General features: G+C 55.0%; 3 protein-coding genes across 3 annotated transcripts; 2 read left to right on the forward strand and 1 right to left on the reverse strand.

Moving 5' to 3' along the window:
- Nucleotides 1-1,165: 1,165 nt before the first annotated feature.
- PDIA2 (protein disulfide isomerase family A member 2) lies at nt 1,166-11,627 on the reverse strand. Its single transcript, XM_028705284.2, has 11 exons — nt 11,224-11,627; nt 9,198-9,404; nt 8,112-8,245; nt 7,618-7,758; nt 6,770-6,886; nt 4,763-4,888; nt 4,373-4,570; nt 2,925-3,045; nt 1,681-1,862; nt 1,427-1,516; nt 1,166-1,339 (listed from the first exon to the last, which is right to left on the reverse strand). The coding sequence occupies exons 1-11, from the start codon at nt 11,411-11,413 to the stop codon at nt 1,262-1,264; spliced, it is 1,584 nt and encodes a 527-aa protein (XP_028561117.2). The 5' UTR covers nt 11,414-11,627; the 3' UTR covers nt 1,166-1,261.
- A 1,163-nt stretch (nt 11,628-12,790) lies between these two features.
- On the forward strand, nt 12,791-18,277 carry LOC114583936 (histone-lysine N-methyltransferase EHMT2-like). The gene is made up of 6 exons (XM_028705285.2): nt 12,791-12,925; nt 13,249-13,368; nt 13,566-13,670; nt 15,274-15,428; nt 17,335-17,484; nt 17,584-18,277. The coding sequence occupies exons 2-6, from the start codon at nt 13,294-13,296 to the stop codon at nt 17,774-17,776; spliced, it is 678 nt and encodes a 225-aa protein (XP_028561118.2). The 5' UTR covers nt 12,791-12,925; nt 13,249-13,293; the 3' UTR covers nt 17,777-18,277.
- Nucleotides 18,059-20,931, forward strand: LOC144325499 (histone-lysine N-methyltransferase EHMT1-like). Its single transcript, XM_077918938.1, has 6 exons — nt 18,059-18,103; nt 18,266-18,391; nt 18,486-18,607; nt 19,634-19,720; nt 19,813-19,891; nt 19,989-20,931. The coding sequence occupies exons 1-6, from the start codon at nt 18,059-18,061 to the stop codon at nt 20,157-20,159; spliced, it is 630 nt and encodes a 209-aa protein (XP_077775064.1). The 3' UTR covers nt 20,160-20,931.
- Nucleotides 20,932-21,258: the final 327 nt, after the last annotated feature.

A 21,258-nucleotide genomic window follows, 5' to 3' on the forward strand; every position in this document is an offset into this window, starting at 1 on the left:
GGGGGGGGGGCGTGAGGCCTGCTCCGACATGGACTATTTGGGGCACCGATCAGCTCACCCTTCACTGAGACCCCTCAGGAACTGAGCTCACTCAGATGTGGCCAACAGGCAGCCCTGGAAGACTCTGGACATGCTCTGGGACCCTTTTTCCATGGGGGGAACAGCAGCAGAAGCAACGTTGCTCCTGCAATCTGCGCAGATGCAGCAACGGACCCTTGGGGGGGGGATTCTTTGCACAAGGATGTCGTATCAACCGCCCCGCCCCCCAATCACTCACTCTCAGACCCCTGTGTGCCCCATCTGCAGTGCTGTGTGGGCTGATAGCAAGGTGCTGCCTTGGCTTGCTTTGGAGGCCAGGACCTCAGCCAGACGGTGGGACATTGCTTGGGTGAAGCACACTCTTAATTTAGAGCAGGGGTCAGCAAACCTTTTCAGCAGGGGGCTGGTCCACTGTCCCTCAGACCTTGTGGGGGGCCAGACTATATATTTTTTTGGGGGGGGATGAACGAATTCCTATGCCCCACAAATAACCCAGAGATGCATTTTAAATAAAAGCACACATTCTACTCATGTAAAAACACACTGATTCTGGGACTGTCCGCAGGCCAGATTTAGAAGGCGATTGGGCCGGATCTGGCCCCAGGCCTTAGGTTGCCTACCCCTGATTTAGAGGCTAGGCCTTGGGTCAGCCCTCATCCCCATCCCCAAATGGTCTGTGCTTTCTGCCTTTCCCTTCTCCCTGAGGAAGAGTCCTGTGTGACTTCTAAACTAGCACTGCCACCTTCTAACTAAGCTGCAGAGATTTGCAGCTTTCTCCCCGGGATGGAGGCCGCCGCTGGGGAGGGTGGGACACGGGGGCTGCTGTCAATGAAAGGGCTGGTGCTGCAATTATCTGCATGTTTTTAATAGATCATCATGATTGATAGATTTCTGCTAGTGCTTCATTGCTTTTCAATTGTTGCTTCCTTCCGGTGTTTTTGTCTGTGAGCCACCTTTGAGTCCCTTTCAGGGGAGAAGGCGGGATATAAATAAATATATACAGTAAAAATGAGGAGGAGGAAGGGGCTGCTGGTCTCTTCCCAGGGCAGCATTTAGGCAGGAGTGGGAGCCTGATTGGGGGGGGGGGCGAAGGGAGCTGTTGTCCCCTACATTGCACAACTCTCACACGTGGCGACTGTCCCAGATCCTCAGGTTTTTGGCCACCGGCAAACGTGCAGCGGAGCCACGAAGGAAGCGATGCCCTCGGAGGCCACGGCCGGCTCTACAGCTCGTCCCTTGGTTCTGGGGAGCCTGGTGGGCTCGTTCGATTCTCCTGGGGTTCTTCGGGGGTCTCAGCAGCCTGGAAAGCCAGAGCCCAGCATCACCGTGGGAACGGGGACAAACTCAATGTTCGGAGTGGGCACGAGGGGTTGCCGCTGAAACTCACCTTGGTGTCGTCCTGGGGAGGGACCTCACCCCCGTTCTCCAAGAACGCCGAGAAGGATTCTAGGTCTCTGGCGCTCTGGTACTCGATCATCTGGGGTGGAAAACGGGGGGTGTTGGCCTGGCTTTGCCCCACAAGCAGCTGCCGCCTCCCTTCTACCTCCTGGGGGAGCCTCCTTGCTCTACTGTCCCGGAGGACCTGGGCACATCCTGCGGCCACAGTTTCCCCCACCCCATGCCATGGGGCACCTGCATTACCTTCTTGTCCTGCCCTGCAGGGAAGTAGTAGAGCGTTGGGTAGGCTCGGATGGGGAGCCCTGCTACTTCGTTGGCCGTGGCGTCCATCTCTGCGATGAGGACGTCCTCACGGTCTTTATATTTCTCGCCCAGCTCTGCCCAGGCGGGCGCCATCGCCTTGGAGTGCGGGCACCAGGGGGCATCTGTGGAAGCGGAAGAGAAGGGATGGAGTTAGGAAGACGCAAGTCTGTTTTGTCGTCAGGCCGGTTCACCAACTGCAGCCCTCTCTGGAGAAAGCTGACCTGGTTTCAGTTGTGCAGGCTGCGTCCCTCTTAACACCTCCCTGTGGGGCTGCCTTTAAAAATGACCCCACAACTGGCACAGAGGATGTAATGGGTGTTTGCACTGATCTGGTACCAACTGCACTGGCTGCCGGTTGCTTTCTGCTCCCATTTTCAGGCCCTGTTTTAACTGTTAAAGCCCTACATAGTTTGAGACCCCTTGCCCCACTGTAAGCCCACCGGGACTTTAAGTTCAGCTTCAAAACCCCCGCTCTGTTGTGGCCTGTTATGGCCTATTGGATTGATGGGTAATAATAATAATAATAATAATAATAATAATAATAATAATAATAATAATAATTTATTTATACCCCGCCCATCTGGCTGAGTTTCCCCAGCCACTCTGAGCAGCTCCCAATCAAGTGTTAAAAATGGGAAACAGGACCTTCTCAGTGGTGGGCCCAGCCTTTCAGGATTTCCTCCTCAGGGAATTATGGCCCCATTGAGCATTCTGGCCCCATTTCAAAGTATCCTGAAGACTTTATAAATTCCAGACTGTTTGGCTGATACACATTTGTTATCACACTGGTAAATTATTTCTATGCGGTTTTTGTAATAAATGTTTTCTGAACCGCTTGGGAAGGGCTGGGCTCTGAAAGTCTGTAAAGCAAGCAAGTTCTCTCAGCAGCAATTTTCCATGAGATAGCTCAGTCAGTAGAGCGCGAGACTTTGAATCTCAGGGTTTCAGTCCCACACCGGGTAAAAAGATTCCTGCAGTTCTGTATATGTATATATCATTGAGCTCTGTATATGTACCTGAAAAGTCTGGGTCAAGCCTGTTTCTGCCAACTGGGGATGAGAGGGGAAAACCCCCAAGGAGGGCTGCCCTCCCAGTAAGTTTCCAGAGGATGCCAGGAGGGAACGTGGACGAGCCCCAGAGGCAGCTTTGAGGTTCCTCCTCCCCAGTCCCAAAGTGCCACTTACAGAACTTCACAAAGACGCTCTTGCTCTCGTCAAACGCCACTTGATCAAAGTTTCTCCCAACCAGGGTCTTGACGGGCGCCTTATCCCAGTCCTCTGCAATCTCCTCGCTCATCAGGTATGGCTGGAAAGAGGAAGCAACGCTTAGTGCTGTGGGTCGGTGGAGTGGTGATAGACTTGTTTTTTATTTTATTTTATTTATGATTTTCAGTTTTATACATTTCAATAATTTTACAATCATTTTAACATTTCAAAACTTGACTTCCTCCCCCCTCTTTTTGTAGTTCCTTAAATTTATTTTTAATATTCTCTGCACATCCATGTTAATTTGCTCATTTATCCATCTACTTTAAATTCATACTCTTATAAAACTGCAGCTTATTACAATAACCCTGCCAATGTTCTTATCTGCTTACAGTTTGTTTGTAAATATTCAATAAACCATTTCCATTCTTTTACAAAAAGTTTGCTATCTTGATTTCTTGATTTCAAAGAGACTCCAACCAGAGAATGGTGGCTTATAAAATGAATGGATTATGCTGAAATGGCAAAACTGACGGTAAAACTCAGAGGACAGACACAGCGATGAACTGTTTATGGAAAATGGGAGGCCTTTTTTTTGGACTACCTGCCAAATATTTTAGCAATAGGAAATTGCGTGCAGGATTTGAAATATGAACAACAACAAGCAACATGCCGGCTAATAATATACTGACTATTTTTATAACACTATACTGTTTCAAAATTCATAAACAGAAGACATACAATATGTGCATGGGGTCACAAACTAATAAGAATCAAATAAATGTTCCATGAACAGGAATGGTAGGAGTGGATTTGAAATATGTGTGGGAGAAAAAAAGAATGGTCAGATGGAATTGGGGGGGTTTAGTAATAAGTACAAATTATGGTGCTGGAGGAGACTTGAGAGTCCCACGGACTGCAAGAAGCTCAAACCTCTCCATTCTGAAGGAAATCAGCCCTGAATGCTCACTGGAAGGACAGATCCTGAAGCTGAGGCTCCAATACTTTGGCCACCTCATGAGAAGAGAAGACTCCCTGGAAAAGACCCTGATGTTGGGAAAGATGGAGGGCACAAGGAGAAGGGGATGACAGAGGACGAGATGGTGGGACAGTGTTCTCGAAGCTACCAGCATGAGTTTGACCAAAGTGCGGGAGGCAGTGGAAGACAGAAGTGCCTGGCGTGCTCTGGTCCAGGGGGTCACGAAGAGGCGGACACGACTAAACGACTAAACAACAACTACAATAATAAATGCAGCAATTAAGGATAAAAAACATCAGTGCAGGGTGGGTGGGAAAGACAAAAGGAAACATATAAGTGAATGATAAATTGTATGTGAAGTACATTTTTTAAAAAAAGGAATATAAAAAAGAGTCCTTGTCCCTTTCTCCCCCCCCCCCCCAGCCTCACCATGCAGCTGGCTGCCCACCTGGACTTTGCCCTCCATCACCTCCTGGCAGAAGGCATGGATGGCAGGAGCCGTGAGGGATCCGTCTGCGCCCAAGAGGTATTTCCTGTTGCTCTCAATGTTGATGAAGCGGATGGCGGGAGCCTCGGGGCTCTTGAGGCCAAAGAAGTGCAGGATCTGGGCTCCTTCCCCGTTGACGTCGGCCAGCACGAAAAGCACCTGCCCAGGGGGTGCACAGAGGGGCAGAGATGAGTCTAGTCCAACCCCCGGCAGGGCAGGAATATGCTCCCTGGGACTCGCCTCCCAGAAGCAGAAAACACAGCACCCACACAAACCCCACCCCCTCCCTGCATGGGACCCCCCACCCAAAAGCCCCAGGGCAAATGTGCCGGCTGGCCACGGGGGGCTCACCTGTCCCCGGAAGGCAGGGGCAGCATCTCGGAAGCTGCTGAGGAGCTCCAGCTGAGAGTCCTGCGTCTTGTTGATGAAGAGCAGCAGGTGGTTTGGGATCTTTGCCCCAAATATCCTGGAGGAGTTCTAAGGGAAAGACACAGGCGGGTGTAGTGATCAGGTGGGATTGCTAGGAGGAATTATACAAAATATGGAGCAAGCCATCTGTGTCAGCAATGAAAGCATTGCGTTGACTGGGTTTAAGCCATTTTTAAATGATTTTTGATCAATCCACGCCTCTGCATCCCTGTCCTATTTCTCTTGCTTGACAAGTCACTTACACAGCCCAGTTGCCAGTTGCTTCGCCAGGCCATGAAAGATAGTAGGCAGTTCTTTGATGTGCCCTTCCTTGATTTTGTTCATCTCAGGGCCAAGAAATAGTTTTTCACATGAAGGTGATAAAGATCCCTATCGTCCTTGCCATCCTTCCTATCATGTTTATTGCTGTTTATGACCTCCGGGGTTGCTGAATGCATCCCTCCTTTTTTGTTCTGTTTTATTTACCCCAGAAGTATGCATGCTTAATTAGTTTTTGTAGTTTAACTTTGTCCCACATGGGTTTTTTGAAATGCTCAGAGGAAATCTGATTGGTTCTTAAGTACACTGTGTAAAAAGTTCTTTTGTGAATAAAACGACCTGGGCCGGAGGGTGGACAGGCATTATTATTATACGCACACCTCCCAGAGTCTTGCTGGTCAAGCCTCTGTGTGTCTTCTATTAAGCAGAGTCTAATCCTTCCTTTGCTTTGGGAATGCCAGAGTGGGGACCCCCCAGGGGTGGAGGGGTGTGAGTGTTAGGTTTCTGTTTTGACACACTGCCCAGTGGTGTTCACAGAAAAGGGAAGGATGTTAGATTTCTGTTTTGCCGCTGTGCAGCGCTTGGAGTCACAAGACTCTGTTTACATTCCAGACATTCCAGACTGTTGGAAGTCTCACGGGAGACGGATGTTGATATTACTGGTTTCCTGTTCCTTTGTTCCAGTTGCCTCTCTGCTTTCAGAGAGAGGGGATGTATATTCTTTTCTGTCTGTCTGTCTTAGCAATGTAGCTCATATTTCTCGTCCTTCTGCTGCTTGGATATGTTAAAACTCTGCTAAGTTATAGAACTTGCTAGGGCAACTTGGGAAGGATTTTAATAAACAATATATCCTCTCCTGCCTCCCTGAACATTCCCACAATTTCTGTGTTCTCTCTCTGTAAATATTGAATAAAAGACTTGGTAAGAACTCTTCTTTTTTTAGCTGCTTCCTGGCTGCCACTGTGGGAGGGATCATAGAATCATAGAGTTGGAAGAGACCACAAGGGCCATCGAGTCCAACCCCCTGCCAAGCAGGAAACACCATCACAGCACTCCTGACATATGGTTGTCAAGCCTCTGCTTAAAGACCTCCAAAGAAGGAGACTCCACCACACTCCTTGGCAGCAAATTCCACTGTCGAACAGCTCTTACTGTCAGGAAGTTCTTCCTAATGTTTAGGTGGAATCTTCTTTCTTGTAGTTTGGATCCATTGCTCCGTGTCCGCTTCTCTGGAGCAGCAGAAAACAACCTTTCTCCCTCCTCTATATGACATCCTTTTATATATTTGAACATGGCTATCATATCACCCCTCAACCTCCTCTTCTCCAGGCTAAACATGCCCAGCTCCCTTAGCCGTTCCTCATAAGGCATCGTTTCCAGGCCTTTTGGCTGGCCCTTGTGCTCTATGTGGATCAGATTCCCTGGAGCCTGACATGCAGTGGCTCCTCTCCCTCTGGAGGTGCTGAGCTGTGGCAGGGCTTTGCTTGCTAGAAGGGGAGGTAACGAGTTGGAAGGGCCCCCCCCCCACGGTCATCTGGGCCAACCCCCTGCAATGCTGGAAAATCCCTAAAAGGGACAAGCAACCCTAGCAAGAAAGAGCCAAGAGGAGCTGGGCTCTGGCTGGCAGCCAGGAGGAAGAAGGGTCTGAGGAACTGCAGAGCTTCCTCTCACCTGGCTCGTATACTCCATCACCAGCTCCAGGCTCTGCACCAGGATGAATTGTGCCAGCTCCGCCCCATCCAGTCCTAGCTCTTCATCCACCAGGAAGTCTTCCCGGGACTCATCATGCTGCAAGCGAATGAATGAATGGATTAATGAATGAATGAATCTTTCTTTGCATCAGCCATCAGCCATAAAAATAAAGCAAACAAAATTGTGGTATACAGAGGATAAAGGTAAAAAGTCAATTATGTAAAAAACATTTTGGGGGTTTGGGTCAATGGTCAAATAAGGGATCTTATTCTAATTGCCCCGGTGAAAAACCTTGCAACCTTTGCTGTCACCTGCTCATCTTGATCTGCCAAGAGAAAGGACACTGTAGCAGTGGTTGGGCAACCCAGAATGGACAATAATAGAAGGATGATAGCCCAGCTACTCACACTGGGTTTTAGAAAAGTGAACAACTTAATTAGGCAGTGCTTAAAATGATATCGAGCAACAGAATAATCTGGCCACAATAAGGAAATTTTGGGCATGGTATGACTATTTCCCACCCAGTCGTCTTGACTCTCTGGCACCCTGTTTGCATAACTTAATAATTCAAAAATATAGGCACACTTATACTCTTGCAAGATTGAATATACTGCCTTCAGCTGTACTTGAGAGATGTTTCCAAAAAATTCCACTCAAGAAACGGTTATGTGACAGAGTCTGTCTGGGCAGATCCAGGGAGCACCATCTAAATCTCAGCAGCTGCACCAGTCACAGAAAGATACGCCTCCCCTCTAAATGCCCCCCCCCCCCGTCTTTTAACCAACCCTGCTAAGCTCCTGGAAGTGCCCGCCTGGCCCAGCTCTCACCTTCCGGAAGAGAGAGACGGTGCCAGGGTGGGTCACGTTGAACTTCTCAAAGAGCTCCGAGCAGTTGGTGAGTGCGAAGGCAACGTCCGGAGCATCGCTGGCCACATCGTAGAAGAGGCGCACGTCTTCATCCTGCAGGTCCTGCAAGGAATGCGTGGCGGCTGAGCCGGGCACAGGATGCCAGGAGCAGCACGCACAGGATATCCGAGGCCTGCGCTCCATTTGTGGAGAGGAAAGAGAGTCTCGTTCTGGGAGACCTGCTTCCCCCGGCAGGGCCTTGGGTGCGGGGAAGCTACCCTAAGACAGCAACTCCCTGGGGGCTCCCCAGCTGGGGCCCAAATGTCCCCTGGAATGTGCCAGAGGCTGACCCTCACATTTCCTCCCTTTCCCAGCTGCAGGGAGCAGGCAGCTGGCTGCACCACCAGGAAACAGCAGCTCAGGGGTAGCAGCTTGGCTTGGCTGCAGGAGTGCAGAGGCGCAAGTGGGGCACTCACAGGGAAGAATCCGACCACCGCCACCATGTTGGCATCCAGGAAAGCAGCCGCCTGGCTGGCATTCTCCAGCAGCACCGCACTGGGCCCAGCTTTCCGTTTCAGCCACTTCACGATTCCCTCTGCGTCTCGCTGGCCTGGCAAACGGGCGGCAAAAGTGTGAGTTGTGGGGCAGCACCACCTGCTTGACCAGGCACTGTGTTATGAAGGGAGAGCGGCGAATGGCACCACTCCTCTCGCAGGGGCTCATGGCGGCTGAGGTTCAGATGAGAATAAGCCCCTGATGTGATGCAAATGCAATCCCGGGAAATCTAGGCGAGGAGCTGCAAGCGAAGAGCTTTCTTGCTCCCTCTGAGGTGAAGCCCTCATGTCAGGGAATGGTCTGGATCTGAAGATTGGGGAATGCAGTCTCAGGCAGATCAGCTCCTCTCAAGAGGAAGGGGGATATCCCCCCCCCCCACCAAACTCCAGCATTTCCAGAAGCAGAGAGAGAGAGGCAGAAACAAACGTAGAAGCTGAACAGGTTAGGGAGGAGTTACCCAGCTATGAGATAATGACAAGCGATCCGGAAGGGAGCGGTCAGCTGGAAGATACATCAATTGAAAGTGGGGGAGAGACCCCCCTCCCCTTGGACTCAGAGCTCTGAACGTATCGGAGAACAAAGGAGACTGAGAGGGGGAGGGACTTCCCATTGGCGCACTCCTTGCTGCAGAAGTTGGAAGTCAGATTCAGAATAGGCAACTGATCTCCTTGCAGAGGGTTGTCTGTGTGTGCAACACGACGTTGTAATAAAGGACTAGAAATCTATCAACTGCTCATTAATTCTTATCTGTGAGCTACTGGAGGAAGAGGGGAACTCCCTCGCTTGACACCTCATGCCCAAAGAGCCACAGGATAAGAACCAAGGGAGACCCCGGCTGCTGCTGGATCAGGCCCATCTAGTCCAGCATCTTGTTCTCAAAGGGGCCAGCCGGATGCTCCCAAAGGGACCCAAGGGCCGCACCAATGGGTATTCAGAGCCACCCTGCCTCCGACAGGGGAGGTCCAGGGCGGCTGAGAACGCCCCGCAAAACCACTGCCTCTTCTGACCTGTGAAGTCCGCCGGGTGAGTGCGGTTGCCGTCTCTGAACAGCTTGAGGACGGGGAAGCCGCTGACTCCAAACTCTGCGCTCAGCTCCTTCTCCTGCTCCCCGTCCACCTTGGCCAGGCGCAGCGCAGAGCCCTCCTCCTTCAGCAGGGCGGCGGCCTTGGCGTACTCCGGGGCCAGGGCCTGGCAGTGACTGCTCCAGGGGGCATCTGGGAGGGAAAAGGAGGAGGGGTGAAGCGTCAACCCCACAGGCAACCAAAAGCAGTGCGGAGGTGTGTAAGGACATCTGAGGAGCCTGCTGGATCGGGTCCAGCATCCTGTTCTCACAGTGGCCAGCCAGAAGCCCCACAGGGAAGCCCACAAGCAAGACCTGGGTGCGAGAGCTACTCTTCCCTCCTGCGCTTTCCAGCAACTGGCCTTGGGAAGAATTTGCTGTCTCTGAGTGTGGGGCCAGGGCAACCCCACTGTGGTGGTGATGGGGGGGGTGTACATGCACACCAGTGGGTCTCAGGGGCCACAGGCACAGCAGGAGAGTGTGGTTCTGTAGGCTGCCCTTCCTCCTGCCCCGTGGGTCTGGCAGGCCATGTTTGCTCTCCCAATAGGCCGCTGATAGCTGCTTTTGCTTAATCTCATCTCCTTCATCTCTTTTTCGCCTTCCAGCGCATAGAACAGGTTTGCTCCAACAGAAGCAGCTCTGTGGTGCCACAGGAGGACACGGCTGGGGTGGGGTGGGGGGCTGGAAGGTGAGGCGGGAGCTACAAGAAGGGTAATAATAATATAATGATAATTTTTTTTATATACCCTGCCCTCCCCAGCCAGGGCCAGGCTCAGGATGGCTAACACCAAATATAAATTACAACAAAACGTAATGGGGGGGAAAGTTAATTAAAATACTGCTTAAAATGCAGTCTCATCTTAGTAAGGTAAAGGTAAAGGTACCCCTGCCTGTACGGGCCAGTCTTGCCAGACTCTAGGGTTGTGCGCTCATCTCACTCTATAGGCCGGGAGCCAGCGCTGTCCGCAGACACTTCCGGGTCACGTGGCCAGCATGACATCGCTGCTCTGGCGAGCCAGCGCAGCACACGGAACGCCGTTTACCTTCCTGCTGGTAAGCGGTCCCTATTTATCTACTTGCACCCGGGGTGCTTTCGAACTGCTAGGTTGGCAGGCGCTGGGACCGAACGACAGGAGCGCACCCCGCCGCGGGGATTCGAACTGCCGACCATGCGATCGGCAAGTCCTAGGCACTGAGGTTTTACCCACAGCGCCACCCGCGTCCCCTCATCTTAGTAGCAGCCCATAAATCAAGACCATAAAGGGAGGAAACATCAGATATTCAACCATGCTGGTCCTACATGGGCCAGCAAAAAAGCCAAGGGGGAAATTACTGTATTTTTTGCTCTATAAGACTCACTTTCTCCCTCCTAAAAAGTAAGGGGAAATGTGTGTGTGCATCTTATGGAGCGAATGCAGGCTGCGCAGCTATCCCAGAAGCCAGAACAGCAAGAGGGATTGCTGCTTTCGCTGCGCAGAGATCCCTCTTGCTGTTCTGGCTTCTGAGATTCATTTTTTTTGTTTTCCTCCTCCAAAAACTAGGTGCGTCGTGTGGTCTGGTGCGTCTTATAAAGTGAAAAATACGGTATGTACCAAATCCCATATAAGGGGTCAGAGTGAGTCTAAGCCCGAAGGCCAGGTGGAACAGCTCCATCTTGCAGGCCCTGCGGAAAGATGTCAAATCCCGCAGGGCCCTGGTCTCTTGGGACAGAACGTTCCATCAAGTTGGGGCCAGTGCTGAAAAGGCCCTGGCCCTAGTTGAGAGGGTACCCTTGCCGGAGGGGATGTCCCTTAACAGGGTCCGCTGTGCCCCCTCCCCTAAGCAACCAAGCAGCCACCCTCTGAAGGGGGCGCTCCAGTTTGCCCCACCTGCCCCCTCCCAGCGCCTGCTGCTTTTTGCCTGGGGGTGCAGGCCAGGGGAGTCCCTGGTGGTGCCCCGTTCAAGCTCTCCCCCCTGCAGCAGCTGCTACTCACAGAACTCCACCAGGAGCAGCTTGTGCTTCCGCAGGGCTTGGGCAAAGTTGCTCTGGTTGAGCACCAAGACCCCCTGGTCCTCCTCTTCCTCCTCTTCCTCTGCCTGGTTCCTGCTCTCCTGGGCCCCCAAACGATGCACTAAGGCCACTGCCAGCCCCAGTGCCAGCAGGAGTCTCGGGAGGCAGCCCATAGCGGCCTGGAGAAGAGAGAGAGGCAGAGTGCCGGAGCCAGGAGATGCCAGGCAGGGAAGGGGGCAGATAAAGCTCCCGGGGCAAGCCTTTCCGTGACGTGGAGCCAGAGTTTGCCCCACGTGGCCCTTCCCCACTGGCTGCCCGATAAGAGCTGCTGGGGAGGGGGTGCTGAACCCAAGGCAAACGGCTCTGGAAGCTCTGCAAACACTATCTTGGAAGTCAAGATAACCCCACAATTAATAGTAGCAATGAATGCATTTATACTCACTTGCTTTGATGTGAGCTAATTGACGGCATCAGTGCTTTTTTTCTGGGGGTATTCAAGGGGACACAGCACTGGTAGAAAAGCACCCAATCTCCAAGCAGGGCGAGATTGCAGGGGTTCCAGACTGGGGTCCCTTGGAATGAGGGACAGCAGAGACTGTGGTGTTTTTAGGATCTATGGTTTATTTACACGTCTACAGCCTGAGCCAAAGATGGAGGATCTTGCAGCATCGACACCCCAAAAGGCCTTTCTTCTCTCACAGTGACAGCCTTGGAATCGCCCATCAATCAAGCATGGCGCTGTCTCTCTGGCTTCTCAGCCTGCAGCCTCCGCTCAGCTCTCACCCAGCCAGGCTGGCCATCTTCCTTCCACATCCCAGCCAGGAGAGGCACCCGCAGGTAGTCATTGCCCTGGCAATCCAGCTCCTTATTTTCGGACGCTGATGGTCCTTGGTGTGAATTTCCCGGACATACCCAGAATACTGCAGTGGGAAGCCCCCCCCCCAAATAATAATAATACAACAACAATAAGAAATAGCAGGCCATCTAGAGAAGGCCTCTCCTTGGCCAGACCTCCTGGGCTGCGGTTGTGCTCAGCAACCCAGAGGGGGCTTCCCAGGGAGTGTTGGCCAGACCCAAGCAGGAGCAGCGGCCGCACATGGGGGTCTTGTGTGGGGTCCTGCCCAGCTTCCCCTTGATCTTCCTCACTTGGTCCTGGCCGGACGCAGCGCCATTCCATGGAATGCCCGCCCTCCTCCAGGCATTGTTTGAATTCCACCCCAACGGCTGCTGCCCACGCAGAGTGGCACTGCCATGGGGCTCAGCGGTGAGGCAGGTTTGGTGGGGAGGGGTTGGAAATGGGAATCTTGGCACAGAGTGGGGGGCTTATTCTCTGGGCGGGGGGAGCAAAGGAAACTGAGGAACATAGTGAGCGCCCTCCAAGAAGTGTGTGTGTCTCAATTGCTCACCCCCCAATGTAGGAGCCAACTCCTATTGGCTGAAGTCCCTTTGGCCTCCCCAATAACATGTTTGAGGGGGCCAGACCCCTCCCCAAAGTTGATTGCCATTCAAATAGTGCACATGCACTGCTTCTTGTGATTGATTATATGGGATGGGGCTTATCCCCACCCCCATATTTTATTCAGCTTTGCACCCCAGCCAGCATCAAGCTAACTGCATGTTGTATTAACCTTTTCCCCACAGAGAGTAGAGGTTTGGGGCCTGGCGAAGCCCCCTCTGAAAGACAGGTAAGGAATGCTTCTGGGCAGAGACCCCCTTGGGGTGCTTGCTGACGTACCTGATGGGGGGACTGGCTTCTTTCCTCCCTCCCTCCCTCCCCACATTGCTGAGCAAGAGGGGAGCCTCCATCTCCCTGACCCTTGGCCGTCTGCTCCATTGCCCAGCAAAGCAGATTCTCCAGGTCTCTGGCCTTGACCCTCTGTGAGGAGGAGAAGGGGGTCCCGCAGACTCCCTTGGGCTGGGCCACTCTCAGCCAGGACGACCCGTTTGTGGGGAGGGCCAGGGCAGGGGGGCAGAGGCTGCTTGGAGGCCAGTTGCTTCCTGCCTGCAGGTGGACGAGGAGGATGAGGCGGTGGCCGCAGACCCCCTTTTGCACATGGAGGCCAGGAAGGGCCACTGTGACACAGCCCGCCAGCTCCTTGCCCAGGACCCAGAGGCCCTCAACAGCCAGGTAGGCCAGCCAGCGGCGGCAGAGGATGGCTTGGAGGGCCCCCTGCCCCACAGGCTGTGGTGGACCCCCTTCCCTTGGTGGGAGGGCTGGGATGTGCCTGCGATGGGGGGAGATGACTCCTTGCCCCCCTCCAAGGCCCCTCACCTGGACAAGGCCCACCCCACAGCTGTTCTCTTGGCTTCCCCCTCACTCTCCAGGACGCCAGTGGCCGGACGCCCCTTTTCTGGGCCACGGAGTACAGACACGAGAGCCTGGTGGAGCTCCTGCTGGCCCACGGAGCAGACCCAGCTGTGCGGGATCACGTGAGGAATTCGCCCTCCGATTGCGCTGCGAGGCTGGATCCCTGGGGGGGGGGGGAAGAATGAATTGGGGTGGGGGTATTCACTCCCTATTGCCCACCCAGACAGAAGACCAGTTGGGAGCAGTGATGGACCTGCAATTTGGGGCCCCTGAAGCTTAATATGTTATGGAAGCCCCTTCGCAACCTGTTAGAAGGTCTGTTAGAAGGGAGGGGGGCATAGCAGGGCAGCCAACTTTCCCCTTCCTTCCTCCCTTACAACATCTGTGCTACTTACTCTATTTTTTATATTTTTAAATTAATTTTCAACATTACTTTCAACAATAATTAAACATATTTTGAACATCTTATATATTTAAATTTTTTTGGACTTCCATCAATCTCATCTGGAAATTTTCCAACCTAATCACTAAATATACATTTCTCACTTCTGCAATTACTTTTGACTCATAACTAACATCACTATTCTTTCTCTAATCTGCAATGCTTCATACATTTCTCCTTACAAAACTTCTTGTGGTCCTACTAGCGTAATTTGTTGATTACAGTTGCTCTTCAAATAATTCATATACTTCTTCCAATCTGCTGTAAATCTCTGGTCCCGCAGGTTTCGAATCCTTCCTGTCATTTTATCTAATTCTGCATAATCCATTAATTTTGTCTGCCAGTCTTCTTTCGTCGGAACTGTGCTCCTTACTCTCAAACTTTGTGTGGGTTGATATATACACAACAAAATATTAATCAATTTGAGTCAAAGCAATTGGCCTCCATCATGTGGCTCAAATGGGGTCCCCCAAATTAAGCCATGTGGACTAAAGTGGCTTCTGGGGCCCCTCCGGCCCAGAAGCTGAAGCTTTGTTCCTTTCTTAGTAGATCTGCCCCAGTTGGTAGGAAGAGGGCAGAGCTGAGCGGGGAATCTCCAAAGTGGGCTGGGCTGCCAGTGTGGACAAGCAGCTCTCACAGGCACACATTCCCTGCTGGCATACTGCCACGCGATGCCACGGCACTGGCAGGGGTGGAGGAAGGAGTGGGGGTGGGCCGCCCCTGGTGTCACCACTGAAGGGGGTGACAAAAAGCCAGGTGGCACTCACCCAAATGGTCCGCCCGCTGCCTCTCCCTCAGCTGTAGGGCGGCTAAGAGGAGGCAGGCAGACTCCTTGGAGGCCCCGTGGAGCGTACTGCCCCAGCTGGCCCCGCTCCTGGGCACATGGCAGGCGTGCCTCCCCAGTCGCTTGATCGGCTTGCTCTGCCCCTGGGCACTGGAGGGGGTGGGCTCTGCCAGCCAGCGAGGAAGCTGGAGGCACCTTGTGGGGCTGACCAAGGAGAGGCTGTGTGTGACTGTGTCTTGCAACCAGAGGCAGGCAGGGAGGCTGCAAGGGAGGGCTGCTGCTCACTTGTGCCAGGCGCAGGTCCTCCTACCTGGAGGATCCTGGGGGCAGCAGGCCGTGGGGGCCTTGGGGTGCACAGACTGCTCCCCTGTGGAGAAAGGCAGCAAGCCTTGCAGAGTCACACAACCCCTCGAGGGTGGCCTGGGAGGTGCTTGGCCGAGGGCTCCCCCAGCTCAGCTCACCCCATTCTCTCTGCTGCCCACCCCCCTTCCCTCCTTAGGAAGGGAACCTCTGTCTGCACTGGGCGGTATATGTCGGCAGCCCCTCCATCGCCAGAATGCTGCTGGATGCCGGCTCCGATGTGGATGCGCTGAATGGCCAAGGCGACTCTCCCCTGCACCTGGCGGCCCAGGAGAGGCGCTACGAATGTCTCGTGTGAGTGCCGCCCACCCATGTGGGAATGTTGTGGACAGTGGGAGAGGATATATTAATTAAATATTATCCTTCCTCACTCATGCTAGTACATTCCCCTGTGTATTGCAAGAAGCTTGTAGATTCATTAGAATCTCTTGAGTTAAGCAATCCAGTCTGGCTTCTCCAGATTGGGTTTGTTCCTGCTAAATTCCCTTTTAATTCCCTCTTAAAAAGAATAAAGACACAACAGTCTTCTCTTAAAAGTAAGAAGTTTACTTACATTCAGTTCACAGTATGATCCTGAAGGCAGCCTTTAGCTTGTAGTTACAGAAGAGAGTGTGAGTTTATCCCATATGGGGATTGAGCCCATGCGCTGCTGGCTGAGAGCCAGCAGACAGCAAAAGACATCAAGAGAGCAGCATCAAGAGAAGCGTCAAGAGAGAGGGAGAGGGAAGATGGCTGCATGAACAGTCCTTTTACGGGGTCTCCCAGGGTCACGCCCATCTACCTGGTCACACGCAGGGGGAGGATGCTCCAGAAAGGTGTGACAGGAAGTCCTCCTGGCACTGGAGTAACACCCCCTTGTGTGTCCACTCTGGGCAAACAGGAAATGTTGTATTTGACTGCTACATCCCACAGCCCAGTGGCCCCAGCCAGGCCCAGAGCTTGGCTGCGGAGGAGAAGCAGCCATCGCCCAGAAGCTCCCTTGCGCCCTTGGCAAGGAGATGAGAGGTCAGCACCCGCCTCTCCCTTGGCCTGGCTGTGCAGGGTGGGATAGTCAAAGAGCAGTATAGGCCAGACGCCCACTCTTTGCTAGGCTGGCACATGAGAGGCGCTGAAGCTCTAGTCTGCCAGAGAGGACTCTGCAGTGAGAGATGCTCCCGCTGTGCCCTGAGAGCGAGGGGGCCCAGCTCTGTATCTCCTCCAACCTGCCTGGGCTCATCCTCTCTTCTTCGTCACTTTCCACCCAGCCAACTGTGAGAGCATCTGCCTTAAAGCAGCCGGGATTCCTCCATCAAAAAGGCTCAAACCAGCTTCCCTTTGAAGCTGCAAAGGAATGACACCCTGCTGAACTCACAAACCTGAGGAAGGAAGGATAATATCTAGCAAATACCGTATTGGCCCGAATATAAGCCGCACCTTTAAAATTGGGGGGGGGGGGGAGAGAAAGACAATACCTGAATATAACCCGCTCCCTTAAAATTCTGCAGGCACTCACACCTGTAAATGGCAGATGTAGAATAAAATCCTGTGGGTACTAGAGAGGACCCGCCAGTGGGTTAAACACTTGTTCATAGCACCGTAAATGCAAATAAAAAACCAATACTGCACTGTAAAATTCGGGGAAAGCTATGAATGACATTAGAATTGATTGCACAACAGTCTCAAGCTTGCAAATCGGCAAGAAAACATTTTGACCGCATGTCTGTTTCAGCAGCTATATCGTAAAAGTCAATCTTTGTAAGGTCGCGAATTTAAGCCGCACTTATAACTTTTCACGGTTGGAATTTGGCAAAAAGAAAGTGCATCTTATATTCAGGCCAATACCGTATATCCTCTCCCAGCATCTATTCTTACCCCAACAGAGAGCAAGCTCCTAGCCACTCTGAGCCAGATGGGAAGGATGTGGGGGTCAACCTAACTGACCCCCAGGGAGTCAGGAGTTGCAACGGGAGAGGAGGGAGGTCTGGGGGGAAGCCTGGCTAGAGGAGAAGGCAGCAGGAAGCTTCCACTGGGAGGGGGGCTGTTTGAGTGGATGGAGAGCAAAGGAAACCGCCCCCCAGAGGTTCTCCCCGGGGCTCCTCTCTGGGTAGGTGGGGCTGCCACAGCCCTTCTTAGTCCTTCCTTGGTGCTCCAGCTTCTGACTGGAGGACCTGGGGGCTCCCCCCCCCCAGGGTGCTCAGCTGCCCCTCTTTGCGTCCCACAGCTTGCTTCTCGCCCACGGCGCCAAAGTCTCCCTGAAGAACAGAGCCGGCCAAGTGGCTCTGCAGTGCTGCAAGCCCAGCTCCCCTTCCTGGCGGGCCCTGGAGGCCGCCTCTGCGCGGCCCCCCCACCCGACGGAGAGGCTCCTCTGCAGGTGAGCGGCACCCGGGGGCGGCTGGGCTAAGGCGGGAGGGACCCCCTCCCTCCAACCGGGCTGCAGCTGTGGCTCAACGGCCGCTCTTGTCGTCCCCAGAGACATCTCCCGGGGCTTTGAGCAAGTCCCCATCCCTTGCGTCAACGGGGTGGACGAGGAGCCGGCGCCCGGAGCCTTCCTCTACGTCACGCAGAACTTTGTGTCGGACTCTGCGGTGCTTCCAGCGACGGGCTGGGGCAGAAGTCAGGTGAGGGGCATTGTCCACCCACTCCTCTTCCGTGCTCCAGGGTGAGTCGGAGGGGCTGAAGTTGCTGGGTGGGCAGGGAAGCCCCACCATCCATCCAGACGCCCCACAACTCTGGGGCGTCTTCTGAGCAGCCCTCCAAACCAGAGACATTTCATAGGGCTGCGTTTCGACCATTCAGGCCTCCTTGTGCTGTTTGAAGGCATCCTCTGCCAACCTGGCGCCCTCCCAAACCCAACAAATAGCATGTTTTGGAAGACCCGGGGCTGACAGGGTCTGTCCTCAGAAACCCTTGGAGGGCGCCAGGTTGTCGAATGGTGCAGAGAAGTGATGCTGCTCCTGTTGACGTTGTTTCCGGCACCTGGAGCCTTGAGGGTACCCAAACCAGGTGGCTTGAGAAGGAAGGATCTGGCGGGCCTCTGCCAGGGCTGGCTCCCTGTAGAGGACCGCCGAAGCAAAATAGTAATAAAAATAAATAATAACGAATTAGGCGTCTGCCAAGCTGTGGCTGCAGAGTGCCCTCTGGGGGCCTTGTAGGGGCCTGAGCGTGACCCCGAATCGCCTGACCGCCTTGCCTTCTTTCAGCACTGCGAGTGCGCCAGTTCCTGCTCTGCGCCCACCTGCCCGTGTGTCGAGCGCAGCCTGCGCTCCTGGTACACTCCGGTGAGAGCCGCTCCCGCCCTTCCTGGGGCCAGGCGGGGAGGTCAGCCGGAGCCACTGAGGGCCAGCCGGCCGTTTCTCTCCTCTTGTGGTCCAGGATGGCCGGCTGGCGCCAGACGCGGCCGGCAGCAGAGCCGAGGCGGGCCCCATCTACGAGTGCCACATGCTTTGCTCCTGCGCCAGCTCCTGCCCCAACCGGGTGGCGCAGAGGGGCCTCAGGTGAGCCCCCTTTCCCTGGGCCAGGGGCCTGCGGGCTCCCCGGTAAGTTCACCGACTTAATATATAGAGCTGCCCCACAGCAGAAGTACTTTAGGAAGGCAGTGGGGTGTAGTGGTGAGAGTGTCAGACCCTGGGAGATGAGGGTTCGAATCCCCACTCTGTCATGAAGTTCACTGGGTCAGTCACAGCCTCTTAGCCGACCTCACAGGGTCGTTGTAGGGATCAAATGAGGAGGGGGATGAACCGTGGACTCCTTGGAGAAGAAGGTGGGAGACAAATGGAACAGATAAACACTTCTGCTGACCTGCTTAAGGAAGCTGGAGGGGCCAGCCAGGTGGGCATGTCTGTCACCAGCCCAGAGATCTCCGTGTGGTCGCAGTTGGCACCCGCGCCAGTTGTGAAATGCGCTTGGTGCCTGGGGAATTTCGAAGGCTGGGTGGGAGCACCCACCAGCCTGGGTCAGATGCCTTGGCACCCTCTTCCTTTGCCCCCTGGCCAAATGGCACACGATGGTGTCAACGGCCTCTCCTTCTGAGGACGTTCTTAAGCAGAGCTTGGATGGCCGCCCATCAGGGGTGAATTGGTTTGGACTCCCGCATGGCAGGGGGTTGGACTAGATGACCCCTGGTGTCCCCCCCAACCTTGCCATTCTGTGATTCTACGAGCAGCCCCTTTCCAGATTCCTGCTTCCCGTGAGGGGACCCTTTGTTCTTTTCCATTAAGGAGACGGCGCTTTGCGCGTTCAAACGCTGCCACTTTCACAGGGGCAGAAATACTTGCCGCAGCCCTGCGAGAGAAGCAAAGGAGGGAATCGAAGCCCACCCCCCCTCGCCACTTGGCTCTCCCTCCGTGCCAGCCCACCCAAGTCGCCCCCTTAGAAAAACAACCCCGCTTGCCACCCCGCCCTTGGGACTCTTGCTTGCCTGCTTCTCTTCTCGCCCCGCAACCCCCCTCGCCCCTCTGGTGCCCAGTGGGGGTCCCGCTTTCCGCTGCCCGAGGTGGGCCCCAGCACCCTCTCATCCGCAGGACGCAGCTGCAGCTGTACCGGGTGCCAGGCAAGGGCTGGGCAGTGCGCACGATGCAGGAGGTGCCCCGAGGAGCCTTCCTTTGCCAGTAAGTCCCGGCGGGGGGGAGAAGAGAGGGGCTGAGTCCAGGCAATTCCCCTCCCCCCAAAAAAACCCTCATGGCCCTTTCCTCCCCGCCAGGTACTTTGGGGAGCTGATTTCCAGCGCCGAGGCTGCCCAGCGAGAGGACGCCGCCTATTCCTTTGTGGTGGACATGCAGGTGACATTTCCGCCTCCACTTGGGGGGCGGGAGGGGTTTGTGCCCCCTTCCTGGGGGGCGGGCACTGGAGCTCAGCGTTGCCCCCCTCTCCCCGCAGGCGGGCCCCGAGTGCTGCCTGGACGGGCGCTTCTACGGCAGCGTGGGCCGCTTCCTGAACCATTCGTGCCAGCCCAACCTGGTGGCTCTGCCGGTGGTCGTGGGGCACGAGATCCCCGGCATCGCCTTCTTCAGCGCCCGGGCCATCCAGGCGGGCGAAGAGCTGGCGTAGGTGGTGCTGCTGGAGAGAAAGGGGGCTGCCGTGGGGTGAAGGGGCCCCCACCTCCATGCCTGCCCCCTGGACTTGCAACCAGCCAGGAGGCGGGGGGCTTCTCGGACTTCAGTCTCAGGTTTGCCCTTGCAAGACTCAGCCGGGAGGAGGCGCTGCTTGGAGCCAAGCCACTTGGCGCTGCCCGTCATTAGCTCTGGCGCCACCTGCTGGTGACCTCCCGGGGGCTTCAGCCACTCCCGAATGGGCGCCTGGCAACCGCAAGAGACGTGACTCTCCGCTCCTGCTATCCCCCGCCCTTGAACAGAGCAGCACTTTGGCTGCAGCAAATGGGGTGGCGAGAGCCGGTCCCGGAGTGTCCTCTGATCTCCTGCCGGATTGGGGGCGGCGGGAGGGGCCCAGTTTGCCCCCGGCGACGAGGGGAGCGGGCGCCCCGTCTTCACTCGGCGGCGTTTCTGCCCCTCGCAGGTTCGATTACGGCGAGCGCTTCTGGGAGGCGAAGGGCCGCCGCTGGGCTTGCTTGTGCAAGTCGCCCGGCTGCAGATACCGGCCGTCGAGGGAAGGGCCAACGGCAGACGACGCTGCCGCCGCCGCAGGAGACCCCGGCCTGGGCACTTCCACGTCCTACCCGCTACGCGGCTTCTCGCGCAAATCCGCGCGGAGCAGCCCGCTGAAGACGGCCCCGCGCCGCTCCGCGCGGTCCCGACGGCGCCCCCTGCGCTAGCCCGCGGCCCCAGCTCCTGTCTTGATCCCTCCCAATAAAGAGCCGAAGCCAGCCGCCTGTCTCGGGCCTGATTGCTGCGTCGGGGGCCGGGTTCCGTAGGGCGAGGTGGAAGAGGGAGCGGAGGCTCCTTCGAACAGAAGGCGCTTGGAACGAGCTTTCTGCAAATGCGGCCCCGAAGTGCAAATAAGGGGCCAGGAAGGATGGCGACGGCGACCCAAGACGGGAACCCTTCTGCTCTTGTCCGCACCGTCTGGTCCACTCAGCGGTCCGGCCGAGGGAGCCCCCGCCTGGGCCAAGAGGAGGGAAGGGACTCGCCCGCCGAGCTGCTGCTTCTCGCCCCGCACCAGCCTCGTGCAAAACTGAAGGAGCCGGACGGGG

This window comes from Podarcis muralis, chromosome 14, assembly GCF_964188315.1.
Source record: "Podarcis muralis chromosome 14, rPodMur119.hap1.1, whole genome shotgun sequence".
Lineage (NCBI taxonomy): Eukaryota > Metazoa > Chordata > Lepidosauria > Squamata > Lacertidae > Podarcis > Podarcis muralis.